At 35.9% G+C, this 18,657-nt stretch overlaps 2 protein-coding genes across 2 annotated transcripts in view; both read left to right on the top strand.

Moving 5' to 3' along the window:
* Positions 1 to 18,636, top strand: part of LOC130050161 (uncharacterized) — a 47,037-nt gene extending 28,401 nt beyond the window's left edge. Inside the window, exon 5 of the mRNA XM_056149288.1 lies at positions 14,904 to 18,636. Coding sequence (XP_056005263.1) covers positions 14,904 to 16,939 — 2,036 coding nt within the window. The 3' untranslated portion in view covers positions 16,940 to 18,636. The remainder of the gene's footprint in view (positions 1 to 14,903) is intronic.
* LOC130050535 (ankyrin repeat domain-containing protein 17-like) lies at positions 17,304 to 18,071 on the top strand. Its single transcript, XM_056150745.1, has one exon. It carries the CDS (start codon positions 17,304 to 17,306, stop codon positions 18,069 to 18,071), a length of 768 nt encoding a protein of 255 aa, XP_056006720.1.
* Positions 18,637 to 18,657: the final 21 nt, after the last annotated feature.

Genomic DNA, 18,657 nt, shown 5'->3' with positions numbered 1-18,657 from the left:
TCAGAAATGCTTTTTGATGCCAGATATGCACTAAGGATTCTCAAAAAACCCTAAAAACTGAATTTGGTTGAAATCCGACGGACTTGATTTTTGGCGGCCATTTTCTTCAATGGCGGCCATTTTGAAACATTTGAAAATTGATTGGAAGGAAATACTGATGCTAGAAATGAATTGTGGACCCTACATTTACCCCAGAACCTAAATGTTGTAGAGATTTTAACACTTTCAAAGATTTAGGTATATGGCAGCCATTTTGAAAATGGCGGCTGAAAAAAAAATTGATGGTGGAAATGGACTTGGGGTCACTAAATTACCCTAGAAATAGAATTTGGTTGAAATCCGACAACCTTGAGTTTTTGACGTTTTTTGGCCGCCATCTTGAAACGGCGGCCATTTTGAAAATTTGAAAAGTTGAATGCACCCTTCCTAGTGACCCCCTATCAGCTCACAAAGTTTGAAGTGGATCTGTCGAAGCACTTTCACAAAATCGGTCGGACAAATTTCTCACTAAAGAAGAGGAATAATAAGAATAAGAAGAAAACTAGACACTCATTACTAGTAATGAGTAGGTCTTCCGTTAGACCACTTCCGGTAAAGAGCGTTCTGTTCCTACGAAAACCATTTAAATATATCAGAAAATGTGCCTTAACAATGGATGAGAAATGCATTATCGAATTTTTTACTCCTTTCTCGTAACTTCCGGTGACGACCGGAAGTACTATTGAGATACGTTTTCCTATAAATGACAGCGACTCTTTACTGTCTATATTCCTTGAAAATTTCACGTCTCTATCTCAAAGAGTTCTCAAAAAAAGAAGTAAACCCAAGAAAGAAAAAGTAGTAGGTTACTACCGACCGGAAGTCAATTTTGAAAAACAAAATTATCAAAATTTTACAAGTTGATACTTTTATTAAGACATGTGAAAATCATATGAAAGACTTCAAATATAAGTGAGATTTATGGGGACAAAGAGACGAAAATTAAAAAGGTATTTTATCAAGAAACCGGAAGTAGTCGTTTTGACTACCGACGGGGTCAATATTCTTTTGACACTTTGAAAGAGACTTAATAAACTAGTATAGGTTTCAATTTAAAGGAAAAAGTTTGAAATTTGCGATTCTTTCCATCACTTCCGGTGACGACAGGAAGTGACGGTCGACATGCTCAACCCCCTACTGCACGCCTACAAACGGAGATTGATCATCCCTGAATATTTGATGAACCTATATTTTACCTTTTTCAAGAAAAATGCTGGACAAAATTCCTTTTGAGAAACAGAAAATCGGCCATATTTTCCGACCGAAAGTGAATTTTGTAAAAACAAAAATAATTATAGCAATGTCATTTCATAAGACATTATTCCTGAAAATTTCACCCATCTCTGAGAAATCACTCGAAGAAATCGGAAAATCGACATTTTTTCAAATACTTCCGGTATAGACCGGAGGTGACGGACAAAAAAATGGAATATATGTGTACAATGGACTAATGTTAGTTGATCAACTCTACAAGTTTCAAGCGTCTATCTATATTCATTATTGAGAAACTGAAAAAACAAGGTTTGAATATGTCCACCCCATATCTCATGACCGGAAGTGAATTTTGCAAAAATATTTTAAATTTACTGTAGACATTTATAGTGTCTATAACATATGTAAAATTCAAATCATTAACTTCTTTTATTACCGAGATTTATTTCACTGAAAAATGAGAGAATGAATAGTCTTTCTTTGATATAACCGGAAGTTGGAGATTCAACTTCCGGTGGGGTCAACATTTTTTTGAGAATTAGAACCAGACCTAGTAAACTGATATAGATTTCAGTTTGAAAGAAAAAAGTTTGAAATATACGATTCATTTAATCACTTCCGGTGACGACCGGAAGTGACGGCTGACATTCTTAACCCCCTACTGCACGCCTACAAAGTGAGATCTATTAACTCTGAAAATTTGGTGACTCTATCTTTTACCGTTTCTGAGAAAAACGCTGGACAACGAAAACAGCTAATAAGCCGTATTTGCCGACCGGAAGTAAATTTTACAAAAATATTTGACGTTACTCTAGACATTTATAATGACTATAATATATGTAAAACTCAACTCATTATCTAGTTTCATGACCGAGATTTATGGCACTGAAAAATGAGAGAATGAATAGGCTTTCTTTGATATAACCGGAAGTTGAAGATTCAACTTCCGGTGGGGTCAACATTTTTTGAGAATTAGAACGATATATAGTAAACCGAAATAGGTTTCAATTTGAAAGAAAAAAGTTTGAAATTCATGTTTCCTTTAATCACTTCCGGTGACGACCGGAAGTGACGGACGACATTCTTAACCCCCTACTGCACGCCTACAAAGTGAGATCTATTAAAGTAATTCCACCCTCCTGTGACGTCATCAGATTTTGCAAAATCAATGATTTATTTAGATTTATGCGTGATAGGAACATAAATTTTGTTGGAGTCTTTTCCGATAGTTATTGTATAAAATCTTGTTAAAAATAAACTATTTTAAAAGTGTAAGTTATAGATGAATAATCTATGATACGTTTCAAAATATTGAATCCAAGGGCAATAACTCTGTTTCTATTGATTTCTTTATCAAGTCTATTATGCGATAGATTTCCTTTATTTTTTACAGACATTTTGTATATTTTTGTGAAATTGTTATGAATGCTACTATATCGTCATAACCAGTTTGTATGAAATTTTGATAACGCTGTTTAAGGAAAATTGCAATTTTCTGACAGTGATATATGATTCTGTTTATGTACGTCTCGTATCTTAAAAAGTGTGATGACATATGTATTTTATTTGATAATTTGTTAGTTTTAACTCTAATGAATGGAAATAAATACATTTTTCAAACTTGTATCAGATAAAACTGCGAGTATGGAGTTACCTTAACTCTGAAAATTTGGTGACTCTATCTTTTACCGTTTCTGAGAAAAACGCTGGACAAGATGTCTTGTAAAAAGACGAAAATTGGACATATCTTGCGACCGGAAGTGAATTTTGAAAAAATGAAAAAAAATGCCTCGAGGTACCATCGTTCTCTATAATCTGTGAAAGTTTCAGGAAAATCCATCCAACGGTCTCGGAGACGAAAGGGAAAATAATAATAATAATAACTAGTGATCCTAATTGTTCGCGAACAATTAGAGGGCTTTCCACCTACAATGATTTAAAGATAGATATTTAAGAATATTTATAATGATGTACGAAACTCAAAACGACTTAGAAAATTTAATAATTTTCTCAATGATCTTGACCTTTGACCTTGACCTCATTTTGAAGGTCAAAGGTCATCGGTCTTAATCCAAGTGATTCCATGTCTCTATCTATATTAATGTAAAAGCTATAAGCTTAAAAAATGTTAATCAAGACATTCAGGGTCAATAATTTGTTTAGGGGTTTTCGGTTACTTTCGGTTAACTTCTCAATGCTAAAAATACTTTGAAAGACCTTGAAAATGGAAAAAAATTAATTTTGATGATGACCTTGACCTTTGACCTTGACCTCATTTTGAAGGTCAAAGGTCATCGGTCTTAATGCAAGTGGTCCCATGTCTCTATCTCTATTAATACAAAAGTTATAGGCTTAGATAATGATATTGGAGACTTTCAGGTGCAATAACTATGCTTAAGGGTTTTCGTATCCCTTTGATTATTTTTTCTTTGCAAGAGGGTTTTACTGTGAATTCATTAGCGAAGGTTTCGTGTCTCTATGACTTTCCGTTAAGTAGGAGTAGCGATAACAAGGTTTTCGACGCGAGTCTCCGAAATTCACAGAAGGGTCAAAGTTCAAAGTTGTAATGCATACTATCAAAACCAATCAAGAAGTCAATACTTACCCATATAATATTTCAATGCTATCTTAAGCAGGAAAGAGAGTATAAAAAGTGCTATTTTTTCCTCTTTTCTGATGACCTTGACCTTTGACCTTGACCTAATTTTCAAGGTCAAAGGTCACCGATCCTATTCCAGTTGGTCCCATGTCTCTACGACAAACCGTTCTCAAGCTCGACATATTTTACGAATAAATCGCAAAACATAAAGAGGCATTAACTCCCCTTAGGGGACACCGAACCCCTTCATTTGAAATTCTTCGCTTCTACTAATTACCCTCTGTGTTTTAGAAAAGGTTTCATCCTCCTATCATTTACGGTTACAAAGTAGAAGTGCTAACAATGATTTCTGCGAAAGGTCAAATAACTCCGTAAGGGGTCAAAGTTCAATTACGCAGGGTGAACTGTATTCGTTTCTCAAGAAGTACTATATGATGGACTATAAAGTTTTTCGATAAGTCTTAAGACGAAGATTTTTTTTGACGGCAGGAAAATAATAATAAACAGAACAATAACAATAGGACTTTCCACAGAAAGGTGGAAAGCCCTAATAACTAGACACGATCTCGTTGCGAGCAACGAGTAGGTCTTCCGTCCAATTTGTTGATGCACTCGGAGTTTAAAAAAAAAAAAGAAAAAGACAAATGAGTCCCAATTTAGTTTCCGACTTTAAGACACTTTAGATATAATCAATTTTTCATATCATAAGCTTCTGAAGCAAAGTTGCGATGAAATTCGTTTGAAATTCGACTCTCCAGGCGAGCCATAAGGCCCGCGGGCCTATTTCTTGATGTCATTTGTTAGCCCTCTATAGACTCAACAACTTTAGTTCTATATGTCTTTACAAAATATTTACCTGTAAAAAGTTATTGAGATCGACCGATATCGACAAAAAATCGACTCTACAGGCGAGCCATTAGGACCATAGGCCTATTTCTTGATATCAATCGATAGATCTCGATAAACTGAACAACTTTTGTTCAATATGTCCTTACAAAATATTTACCAGTTACAAGTTTTTGAAATCGACTGATATCGACAAAAATCGACTCTACAGGCGAGCCATGAGGCCCACAGACCCATTTTTTGATATTGATCGATAGGTTATGACACATTGAACAACTTTTGTTCAATAATGCTTTTCAAAAAAGATGTCGTTTTAAAGATATGAGGCGTCAAATATTTACGATTTTGGCCCTTAAAATCTCTAATTACGTAACATATGACCTACTTTTTGATTTGATAAGATCAAGCTCGTTGAGATGAACATTTCCGCTTCTACAACTTATTATAAAATATTAATAGTTTCTGAGATATTCTCAAAAACATTTGGACCCTTCTGAACCCCTAATTTAAAGGGCCAGCCCGTTTTGCTTGATATCGTAAGAAAGGCCTTGTCATTTTAAACATTTTTTGCTCAACAAGTATTTAGAAATTCTTTACCGTTCTCGAGTTATCTCTACAAGAAATATTTAGGGGCCAAACTGTAGCTCCCTAACGGGGCCACATAAGGAAAAAAACGAAAGGTACATATTGTTCAGATTATCATTCTGAACAACTTTTGTTCAATAATGCTTTTCAAAATATTTGTCGTTTTCAAGATATGAGGCGTCAATTATTTATGATTTTGGCCCTTAAAATCCCTTATTACGTAACATATGACCTACTTTTTGATTTGATAAGAACAAGCTCGTTTAGATGAACATTTCCGCTTCAATGACTTATTACAAAATATTAATAGTTTCTGAGATATTCTCATAAACCTTTGGACCCTTCTGGGCCCCTAATTTAAAGGGTCAGCCCATTTCGCTTGATATCGTAAGAAAGGTCATGACATTTCAAACATTTTTTGTTCAACAAGTATTTAGAAATTCTTTACCGTTCTCGAGTTATTTCTAGAAGTAATTTTTAGGGGCCAAACTGTAGCTCCCTAACGGGGCCACATAATGTAAAAACGAAATATGCATATTGTTCAGATCATCATTCTGAACAACTTTTATTCTTTATTGCTTTTCAAAATATTTGTCGTTTTCGAGATACAAGGGGTAAAAAATTTATGGTTTTGGCCCTTAAAATCCCTTATTATGTAACATATGACCTAAATTTTTATATGAATAGATTTGGATTGTTGAGATGAACATTTTTTGTTCTTTGACTTATACCAAAATATTAACGATTTTTGAGATATTTGATCTAGACTTTGAGCCCTTCTAGATCCCTAATTTAAGGGGTTAGCCCGTAAATCTTGATATTTTCGAAAAGGTCTCGTAAATGTGCACAACTTTTGTTCTACATGTCTTAACAAAATATTTGCAAGAAAAAAGATATTGGAGATCAAAGGTCAAAAATCGCCGAAATCGGCGAAAAATTTTGGCATCCATTTTTTCAGGTCCAGGCGAGCGTTTAGGCAAATCGCCTCCGGTAAAATCGAATCCCCCACAAATCTTCTAAAATGTTTACTCTATCTTGTGTAGAAATTTCAAGACTCTAGCTTCAAAACTAACGGAGGAGATGTGTGGACAACAAGGCCCTTCAAAAAGTCACTAAAAGAGAGATAACTCCTGACCGGAAGTGACGTCAAGCACGAAATTTTGCAAGCAAAGTCTCATCACCAAAAGACATCTTTCCTGAAAATTTCGTGAAAATCGATCGAGAAATGGCTGAGAAAAACGCGTGTACTACCAAGGAAAATAATAATAATAATAATAATAATGAAGAAGAAGAACGCGAACAATAATAGTAAGGTCTTCCGCAGGAGACGGAAGACCTTAACTAGTTCTAATTGTAACGGGGACCGTTACATATGTTCCCCAAACCTCCCCCAATTAAAAAGTGATGTCCTTGGGAATCTATAACAAAAAATCATTTTATTTTAGCCTTTAATTACATGTAGTACGTTCAATATGGTCATTTCAGTACCAAAAAATGAAAGAAAGCGTTGCACGCGCATACACGCGCACGCGTGTATGATTCAGAATTTTTGTTGATGTCGTTCAACAGGCATATGTATCATATACCCACAGTGTGAATTTCATAACGTTTCCACCATATACAAGGAAGTTATAGCGATTTTAAAATCGCCCAATCAGAATTCAGCACATGTGCATGCACGTGCTGAGCAGTAATTCTAACCACAGCAATTTGTAAGGAGTACCAAGACACATCTAAACCATTAATATCAATAGAATTTGTTGAAAAACAAAAACGTTATCGTCCTTTAAAAATTGAACATTTAAAAAACGTTGCACGCGCATACGCGTGTGCGTTGGCATTTTTTTGTTACACCAATATATAGATACACATATTGTCTACGTATGCTGTGGATATCATCTCATTCGCTTCATAAATAAGATAGTTACAAACGTTTTAGCATTATCCAATCAAAATGAAGTACACGTGCATGCGCGTGCAAATGGGTAATTTTTACCATGTAAATCAGTTAAGGGTCTCAATATCGACCTATGATATGAATTTCAAGCCATTTCAATGAACAACAAAAAAGTTAGACTGATTCCAAAGTTAGCGTACAAATTTTGTAATGCGCGTGCACGCACATGCGTGCGCGTGCTGGCAAAATAACTATTATTTTTCATATGTACAAATGATATACTATCATCCTATTTAGGTTTTATATCGCTTCCTTCAATATTCTGATTTTCCATTTTTTGTACCAAAATTGCAATGCACGTGCGCGCGCGTGCATGCACGTGCAAACAAAATGACTATCATTATGCACATCTACAAACGCTATACTATCATCCTGGAAAGTTTCATATCGATCCCTTTTGTAGTTTCTGAGAACACTACCGGACAAAAAAGTACCGGAGAAAAAGAATAATAAAAAAATAACTAGATGCGATCTTGTTGCGAGCAACGAGTGGGTCTTCCGTCCAATTTTAGATGTGATGAGATAAGAATTTCACTGAGATTTTCGTTCATAAATAATGATACAAATATATTGTCTAGACGTACAATTTAGCTTCGGTAATGTTTTATAAATATTGATCATTTAAGTGTTATAAATTAAAAACTCTCTGCCCCTCTCGGCCACTAATTAAAGGGGTCAGCCTTTTTTCGAGAAAAAAGTTAATAATGTTATTTACTGCGAAAACAATTCGACTGATCAGGCGAGTCATGTTGCCCGAAGGCCTATTTTTTGATATCATTCTAGATATATCTCGCAAAACTGAACAAATTTTGTTCTACATGTCCTATCAAAATTTTCTTCAGAAAAAAGTTATTGATTGCGACATTTATCAGACTGTGAAGGCGAGTCATAAGGCCCGTTGGCCTTTTTCTTGATATCGTATGAAAGATCTTGCAAAACTGAACAACTTTTGTTCTACATGTCTAATCAAAAGATTCTCGAGAAAAAAGTTAGTAATTATGACACTAATCAAACTGTTCAGGCGAGCCATGAGGCCCGTTCGCCTTTTTGATGATGTTGTTCGAAAGATCTTGCATAACTGAACAACTTTTGTTCTACATGTCTAATCAAAAGATTCTCGAGAAAAAAGTTAGTAATTATGACACTAATCAAACTGTTCAGGCGAGCCATGAGGCGCGTTCGCCTTTTTGATGATGTTGTTCGAAAGATCTTGCAAAACTGAACAACTTTTGTTCTAGATGTCTTATTAAAAGTTTCTTGACAAAAATGTAATACATTGCAACAATAACCCAATTATTCAGGTGAGCCATGAGACCCACAGGCCTATTTCTTAACATCGTTAGTTAACGCTTGCGAAACTGAACAACTTTCGTTCTACATGTCTTGTCAAAAGTTTCTCGAGAAAAAAGTTATTAATGTTATTGATTGTGATACAAATTCGACTGTTCAGGCGAGCCATGACGCCCGGAGGCCTATTTTTTGACATCATTAGATAGATCTTCCAAAACTGAACAACTTTCATTCTACATGTCTTATCAAAAGTTTCGTGAGAAAAAAGTTAATCATTGTAACAGAAATTCAATGGTTCAGGCGAGCCATTAGGCCCATGGGCGCATTTCTTGATATGACACGAAAGATCTCAATCAACTGTACAACTTTTGTTATATATGTCTAAACAAAATATTTACGAATAAAAAGTTCTGATTTAAAACGTGGAAAAAAATTGGGCACTTTTTTAAACTCCATTTTCGACCCCTACCGAGCTTCCATACTAGGCACTTCCGGAAATTTTGAAAACCGATGTGCACAACTACATCATGTCGTCTAACATCACTGAAAATTTCAGCATTCTAGCTTTTGTCGTTTTTGAGTTTTTGTCCGGACAAAATGGTCATCTGAAAATCGATAAAAGGGGGATAACTTCCAACCGGAAGTGAATTTTCGAAAATCCAAAAAAAGATATAAACTTCAGATAGCAATGCATCAACCCTAAAAATTTGAAGCAAATCGATCAAGCCATCTCTGAGAAATCCTCTGCACAAAATCGGTAAGGAAAAAAAAAGAAAGAATAAAAATAATAAGAAGAAGAAAAGTGAAAAATCAACAATAGAATAATAGAAGGTTCTTCCGCTGAAGACGGAAGACCCTAATAATAATAATAATAAGAAGAAGAAGAAACAGAGTAAAAACAATATGTTCCCAAACTTTGTTTGGGGAACATAATAATAAGAAACAGAGTAAAAACAATATGTTCCCAAACTTTGTTTGGGGAACATAATAATAATAATAAACAGTAGAATCACTAGAAGGTCTTCCGTTGGAAACGGAAGACCTTAATAATAAACAGTAGAATCACTAGAAGGTCTTCTGTTGGAAACGGAAGACCTTAATAAACAGTAGAATCACTAGAAGGTCTTCCGTTGGAAACGGAAGACCTTAATAATAATAAGAAACAGTAAAAACAATATGTTCCCAAACTTTGTTTGGGGAACATAATAATAACTAGACACTCATTACTAGTAATGAGTAGGTCTTCCGTTAGACCACTTCCGGTAAAGAGCTTTCTATTCCTACAAAAACCACTTAAATGTATCAGAAAATGTGCCTTAACAATGAATGAGAAATGTATTATCGAAGTTTTTACTCCTTTCTCGTAACTTCCGGTGACGACCGGAAGTACTATTCAGATGCGTTTTCCTATAAATGACAGCGACTCTTTACTGTCTATATTCCCTGAAAATTTCACGTCTCTATCTGAAAGACTTCTCAACAAAAAGAAGTAAACCAAAGAAAGAAAAAGTAGTAGGTTACTACCGACCGGAAGTCAATTTTGAAAAACAAAATCATCAAAACTTTAGAAGTTGATACTTTTATTAAGACATGTGAAAATCATATGAAAGACTTCAAATATAAGCGAGATTTATGGGGACAAAGAGACGAAAAGTAAAAAGGTATTTTATCAAGAAACCGGAAGTAGTCGTTTTGACTACCGACAGAGTCAATATTCTTTTGACACTTTGAAAGAGACTTAATAAACTAGTATAGGTTTCAATTTAAAAGAAAAAGTTTGAAATTTGCGATTCTTTCCATCACTTCCGGTGACGACAGGAAGTGATGGTCGACATGTTCAACCCCCTACTGCACGCCTACAAACGGAGATTGATCATCCCTGAATATTTGATGAACCTATATTTGACCTTTTTCAAGAATAATGCTGGACAAAATTCCTTTTGAGAAACAGAAAATCGGCCATATTTTCCGACCGGAAATGAATTTTGTAAAAACAAAAATAATTATAGCAAGGTCATTTCAGAAGACATTATTCCTGAAAATTTCACCCATCTCTGAGAAATCACTCGAAGAAATCGGAAAATCGACATTTTTTCAAATACTTCCGGTATAGACCGAAAGTGACGGACAAAAAAATTGAATGTATGTGTACACTGGGCTAAAGTTAGTTGATCAACTCTACAAGTTTCAAGCTTCTATCTATATTCATTATTGAGAAACTGAAAAAACAAGGTTTGAATATGTCCACCCTATATCTCACGACTGGAAGTGAATTTTGCAAAAATATTTAAATTTACTGTAGACATTTATAGTGTCTATAAGATATGTAAAATTCAAATCATTAACTTGTTTTTTGACCGAGATTTATGTCACTGAAAAATGAGAGAATGAATAGTCTTTCTTTGATATAACCGGAAGTTGGAGATTCAACTTCCGGTGGGGTCAACATTTTTTTGAGAATTAGAACCAGACCTAGTAAACCGATATATGTTTCAGATTGAAAGAAAAAAGTTTGAAATATATGATTCATTTAATCACTTCCGGTGACAACCGGAAGTGACGGCTGACATTCTTAACCCCCTACTGCACGTCTACAAAGTGAGATCTATTAACTCTGAAAATTTGGTGACTCTATCTTTTACCGTTTCTAAGAAAAACGCTGGACAACGAAAACAGCTAATAAGCCGTATTTGCCGACCGGAAGTAAATTTTACAAAAATATTAGACATTACTCTAGACATTTATAATGACTATAATATATGTAAAACTCAACTCATTAACTAGTTTCATGACCGAGATTTATGGCACTGAAAAATGAGAGAATGAATAGGCTTTCTTTGATATAACCGGAAGTTGAAGATTCAACTTCCGGTGGGGTCAATAATTTTTGAGAATTAGATCAAGATATAGTAAACCGAAATAGGTTTCAATTTGAAAGAAAAAAGTTTGAAATTCATGTTTCCTTTAATCACTTCCGGTGACGACTGAAAGTGACGGCCGATATTCTTAACCCCCTACTGCACGCCTACAGAGTGAGATCCATTAACTCTGAAAATTTGGTGACTCTATCTTTTACCGTTTCTGAGAAAAACGCTGGACAAGATATCTTGTAAAAAGACGAAAATTGGACATATCTTGCGACCGGAAGTGAATTTTGAAAAAATGAAAAAAAATGCCTCAAGGTACCATCGTTCTCTATAATCTGTGAAAGTTTCAGGAAAATCCATCCAACGGTCTCGGAGACGAAAAGGGGGAAAAATAATAATAACGAGCTATAACTGTGTTGGGATGCCAACACAAATGTCTCCGAACACCTCCCCATGTCAGAAATGGTTTTTGATGCCATATCAGGATTCTCAAAAAACACTAGAAACTAAATTTGGTTGAAATCCGACGGACTTAATTTTTTGGCCGCCATTTTCTTCAATGGCGACCATTTTGGAAAATCTGAAAATAGATTGGAAGGAAATACTGATGCTAGAAATGAATTGTGGACCCTCCATTTACCCCAGAACCCAAATGTTGTACAGATTTTAACACTTTCAAATATTTCAGTATATGGCGGCCATTTTGAAAATGGTGGCTGAAAAATTTTTTTGATGGTGGAAGTGGACTCTGGGTCACTAAAGTACCCTAGAAATCGAATTTGGTTGAAATCCGACAACCTTGATTTTTTGACGTTTTTTGGCCGCCATTTTGAAACGGCGGCCATTTTGAAAATTTGAAAAGTTGATTGCACCCCTCCTCATGACTCTCTATCAGCTCACAAAGTTTGAAGTGGATCAGTCAAAGCATGTTCATAAAATCGAGCGGACAAATTTCTCACTAAAGAAGAGGAAAAATAAGAAGAAAATAATAATAATAATAATAAATAACGAGCTATAACTGTGTTGGGATGCCAACACAAATGTCTCCGAACACCTCCCCATGTCAGAAATGCTTTTTGATGCCAAATATCCACTCAGTATTCTCAAAAAACCCTAAAAACTGAATTTGGTTGAAATCAGACGGACTTGATTTTTGGCGGCCATTTTCTTCGATGGTGGCCATTTTGAAACATTTGAAAATTGATTGGAAGGAAATACTGATGGTAGAAATGAATTGTGGACCCTCCATTTACCCCAGAACCCAAATGTTGTAGAGATTTTAACACTTTCAAAGATTTCCGTATATGGCGGCCATTTTGAAAATGGCGGCTCAAAAAAAAAATTTGATGGTGGAAATGGACTTGGGGTCACTAATTTACCCTAGAAATCGAATTTGGTTGAAATCCGACAACCTTGAGTTTTTGACGTTTTTTGGCCGCCATCTTGAAACGGCGGCCATTTTGAAAATTTGAAAAGTTGAATGCACCCCTCCTAGTGACCCCCTATCAGCTCACAAAGTTTGAAGTGGATCTGTTGAAGCACTTTCACAAAATCGCGCGGACAAATTTCTCACTAAAGAAGAGGAATAATAATAATAAGAAGAAGAAAATAATAATAATAACGAGCTATTACTGTGTTGGGATGCCAACACAAATGTCTCCGAACGCCTCCCCATGTCAGAAATGGTTTTTGATACCGGATATGCACTCAGGATCCTCTAAAAACCCTAGAAACAAAATTTGGTTGAAATCCGACGGACTTGATTTTTGGCCGCCATTTCCTTCAATGGCAGCCATTTTGAAACATTTGAAAATAGATTGGAAGGAAATACTGATGCCAGAAATGAATTGTGGACCCTCAATTTACCCCAGAACCCAAATGTTGTAAAGATTTCAACACTTTGAAATATTTCGGTATATGGCGGCCATTTTGAAAATGGCGGCTCAAAAAAAATTGATGGTGGAAATGGACTTGGGGTCACTAAATTACCCTAGAAATTGAATTTGGTTGAAATCCGATAACCTTGAGTTTTTGACGTTTTTTGGCCGCCATCTTGAAACGGCGGCCATTTTGAAAATTTGAAAAGTTGAATGCACCCCCTCCTAGTGACCCCCTATCAGCTCACAAAGTTTGAAGTGGATCTGTCGAAGCACTTTCACAAAATCGGTCGGACAAATTTCTCACTAAAGAAGAGGAATAATAAGAATAAGAAGAAAATAATAATAATAACTAGCTATAACTGTGTTGGGATGCCAACACAAATGTCTCCGAACACCTCCCCATGTCAGAAATGCTTTTTGATGCCAGATATGCACTCAGGATTCTCAAAAACACCTAAAAACTGAATTTGGTTGAAATCCGACGGACTTGATTTTTGTCCGCCATTTTCTTCAATGGCGGCCATTTTGAGACATTTGAAAATTGATTGGAAGGAAATACTGATGCTAGAAATGAGTTGTGGACCCTCCATTTACCCCAGAACCCAAATGTTGTAGAGATTTTAACACTTTGAAATATTTCGGTATATGGCGGCCATTGTGAAAATGGCGGCTCAAAAAAAAATTGATGGTGGAAATGGACTTGGGATCACTAAATTACCCTAGAAATCGAATTTGGTTGAAATCCGACAACCTTGAGTTTTTGACGTTTTTTGGCCGCCATCTTGAAACGGCGGCCATTTTGAAAATTTGAAAAGTTGAATGCACCCCTTCTAGTGACCCCCTATCAGCTCACAAAGTTTGAAGTGGATCTGTCGAAGCACTTTCACAAAATCGGTCGGACAAATTTCTCACTAAAGAAGAGGAAAAATAAGAAGAAAAGAATAAGAATAATAAGAATAATAAGAAACGGAGCAAAAACAATATGTCTCCGACACTTTGTGTTCGGAGACATAATAAGAAACGGAGCAAAAACAATATGTCTCCGACACTTTGTGTTCGGAGACATAATAAGAAACGGAGCAAAAACAATATGTCTCCGACACTTTGTGTTCGGAGACATAATAAGAAGAAACGGAGCAAAAACAATATGTCTCCGACACTTTGTGTTCGGAGACATAATAAGAAACGGAGCAAAAACAATATGTCTCCGACACTTTGTGTTCGGAGACATAATGATAATAAACAGTAGAATCACTAGAAGGTCTTCCGTTGGAAACGGAAGACCTTAATAATAAGAAACAGAGTAAAAACAATGTTCCCAAACTTTGTTTGGGGAACATAATAATAAGAAACAGAGTAAAAACAATATGTTCCCAAACTTTGTTTGGGGAACATAATAATAAGAAACAGAGTAAAAACAATATGTTCCCAAACTTTGTCTGGGGAACATAACTAGGATGTGTTGAAATACATGTGTATAACACATTATTAGAATACATTTTCAATGTGGCCTATTGACTGTTAGTACTATTATGGTAATTTTATGTACTTCATTCTAACAAATCTAGTGTACATTATGAAATAAGGCATCATTGGTATTCAGCTATTTCATTAATGTATAATTTCAGACCAATACAATATTGATGTTCAGAAATGGAAAGAGGAAGACAAGCTTTACTATGAAACCCACAGCTTCTCGTCAATGATGGAGAAAGTCAGGAACCAACCTTACGTAACATTTGTTGGTGTGCCTGGGTCTGGGAAGTCTGCCACGGCTCATCACATCGCCCTCAAGCTCCAGGAGGAAGGTTACGAGGTTGTACCAACCAAAGACGTCAGGAAGATGGAGGACTATGGTGACCCTAGAAATCCGCAGGTTTTTGTTATTGATGATGTGGTGGGTGTCTTTGGCCTCCAGAAATCTAATGTAGATGTGTTGACTAATTATGAACAAAAAATAACAGATCCTTGCATGGTTAAGTCTAAAACTTTGATGACATGTAGAGAGGCTGTGTTCAATGAGACACTACCTTACAAACCATTCCTTACCAAAGAAGAGGCTGTGATTAAGTTACACAGTTCTGATAATGCATTGAATGACAAAGACAAAAAACAGATTCTCAAGAAGTATGGTTTAAATGCAGATCTAATGTTGCCTGCATTGCTGACATCAACATCTCGCATGTTTCCTCTTCTCTGTAAATTGTTCTCAAAGGAAACAAAATTCCAAACTCTTGGTTCAAAGTTTTTCCTGAATCCAGTCGAATGTATCCTTGATGAACTTGATGCTATGCAAAAACATAACAAACTGAATTATGCCACACTTGTTTTGTGTATGCTAAATGAAAACAGACTCTCAAAAGACATTTTAAAGGATAAAAAATTTAATAATAAGAAAATAAAATTTAATGTTTCAGAAAATTGTACATTAAAACACTACAGTGATACTAAGTTTAATAAAAAAAATGAATATTTCATGAATATGAAAAGCGACACTTTGGAAAATTGTGAATTAGAAAGTCAGACCGATGCATTCAAGTTTGTGAAAGCTTTGTCAGCAATGGAGGGGACATACACAAAACAGTGTGGTGAGCAATACACATTTATACATGACTCCATGTTTGAAATCTGTGCTTATCAGTATGGCAAACAGTTTCCTGATCAAATGTTGCGGTGTATGAGTAGTAGTTATATTGCTAATTATGTCAAACCAGAGACAAGGGAACCAGGTGTTGTTAACAAAACGAAAGTGAAAATGAATGATTCTCAATCTAGAACGGGGCATAATTGTAGCAATGATAATGATGTAAAAAAGGAGAGCGATGATAAAAACAATGAGAGAGAGGAATCGTTTGATCTGTGTATAAGGTTACGTGAGGATCAGTACCCACTGTTAGCAAAGAGATTGTACAGAGACATACAGAACATGGAGCTGTATGATGTTTTCAGTAATCAGGTTTTAAAACATCCCCAGGTGTGTCAGGCTTTTATTGGTGTGTTAAAGACAAAGTCATACACAGAATTAAAATCTGTATTTCTGTCCAGTCAGGGAAAGGTAGATAAGATAGTGCGTAAACGAACGAATGTGATGAAGGAGAGTGAGAAGTTGAGTGAGAGGGAGAGACAGGTGGTACTGATTGATCAGAGGAAGAAACGAGATGATAAAGAAGAAATAGTAGATGTTGAATACACGTACAATGTGAGAGTGATCAGCTGGGTGATTTACTATGGACATTATGGTATAATAAAGTACATAGTACAACAGACAAAAAAAGAAAATGAAATAAGTGAATTATTTAGGATTACAGGAAAAAATGACCTTGAAGAACAATCTGGACCTGGGATATTTGAAAATATTTGGAATATGATTACTAATCAAATACAAAAGATGTTAGAGAAGTTAGGTACAAGCAATGAACAGGAAAGTGAAATCAATAGGCTAGTAGAAGAGTGTAGATTACTTCTGCTGAGTTGTTATAGTGGTGATGTACATACAGTCAGAGTTATGCTTCCCGTCTGTAAGAAAACGATCAATGGGATAGGTCAGCAGGTCATTAAAGGTACTTATTGGTGTAATTATTCACCTCTTGCTGTTGCACGTAGAGAAAGGCATGCAAGTATAATAGAGGAGCTGGTGAAGGCGGGGGCTGATGTCAATCTATAGGATAGATGGGGGAATACACCACTCTTATAGCTGCATCTGAGAGAGGACATGTAAGTATAGTGGAGGAGCTGGTGAAAACGGGGGCTGATGTCAATCTACAGAGTACCAGTATAGTGGTGAATGATACACCAATGATAGCTGCATGTTATAGAAGACATGTGAGTATGGTGAAGGAGCTGGTGAAGGTAGGGGCTGATGTCAATCTACAGGGTAAGTACAGGAATACACCACTGATAGTGGCATGTGAGGAAGGACATATGCGTGTGGTGAAGGAGCTGGTGAAGGCAGGGCCTTATGTCAATCTACAGGATAAGTTCAGCAATAAACCACTGATAGCTGCATGTAAGGAGAACATGTGAGTGTGATGAAGGAACTGGTGAAGGCGGCGGCTGATGCCAATCTACAGGGTAATTACACCAATACACCACTGATAGCAGCATGTAAGGGAGGACATGTGAGTATGGTGAAGGAGCTGGGAAAGGCGGGGGCTGATGTCATTCTACAGGATAGAGAAGGGAATACACCACTGATAGCAGCAGTAAGAGGGGGTTCTTTATCAACAGTGAAATATCTAGTGCAACATGGAGCTGACAGGGTTTCTCAGGTTGTTGATATCAAAGTGTCATCAGTATATACAGCATTAATGCTGAACAAACCAGATATAGTGAAATATCTCATACAGGAACAAAATAAAATCATTCCAGGTCAATTTAATGGAAATGTACACCTATTTAACTGTCTGATGGACATCAGACATGCTGGAGTTAAAACAGACAGTAGGGATGATGATGATGATGTGGTCACAGACAGATCAGTGTGGTGTATGGATAGAGGGGGAGTTTTGTGGGAGACAATCAGTAAGGGAGACTGTGATGTACTGAGACGTCTGTTGTGTGTGGGTCTGGATGTCAATCAGTCGATACAGTTGTATGATAAATTCCACAGTAAGTCTGATGTGAGACCTCTGTTGTATACACTGATTGATGATCATGGTATTTATGTTAGTCACAGAATGGAGAAGGTAAGGATGTTGCTGGGGGCAGGGGTAGACGTCAATGTCAGGGTGAGGTATAGAGAGTATGACTCTGTGTTAGACAGGGAGGGTGTGTCTGCTCTAGAGAGGATGAGGTGACTGGTGTGTAAGTGCAGTGATAGTGGAGATTTGTATGACAGTGTGTGCAGACTGCCAGAGTACAAGGAGTGATGTGTGAGATAAAGAAACATGTCAGAAGACACTCTGTATAGTCCCTGATAGAATTGTAGAGAGATGTTACTGAGTACAAGAGATAAAGAAACATGTCAGAAGACACTCTGTATAGTCCCTGATGTATACTTAGTAGATGTACTCAGTATAAGACCCCGATAGGTTACCAGTATCTTTGTACATAATGCTATTTAATGGATTGTCCCGCAAATCTCTCTCGTTACGTTTCCACTTGTCTGTGTACAATGATAAAACGTTGAACATATTCTGTGATTATTTTATTAACAAATATATCTTTAACATTAAACGTTTGTAGAATTCAGTTATTTTCTATTAAATCATTGTCTAACTCATTGATTATAATTAGGTGTACTTGTGTATATTGTTTAATGTCTCTGTTTATGTACTATACATGTTTATTATCCATAGAATCAGTATCTAGTACTTCTGGTACAGTATATTGGACGATTGAAATAAATAATCAGAAACTTTACGGGTGTGTATTTGTTTAAGA

This window comes from Ostrea edulis, chromosome 9, assembly GCF_947568905.1.
Source record: "Ostrea edulis chromosome 9, xbOstEdul1.1, whole genome shotgun sequence".
Lineage (NCBI taxonomy): Eukaryota > Metazoa > Mollusca > Bivalvia > Ostreida > Ostreidae > Ostrea > Ostrea edulis.
The sequence above is the reverse complement of the archived record's forward strand: the minus strand, read 5'-3'. Positions and strand labels throughout refer to the sequence as shown.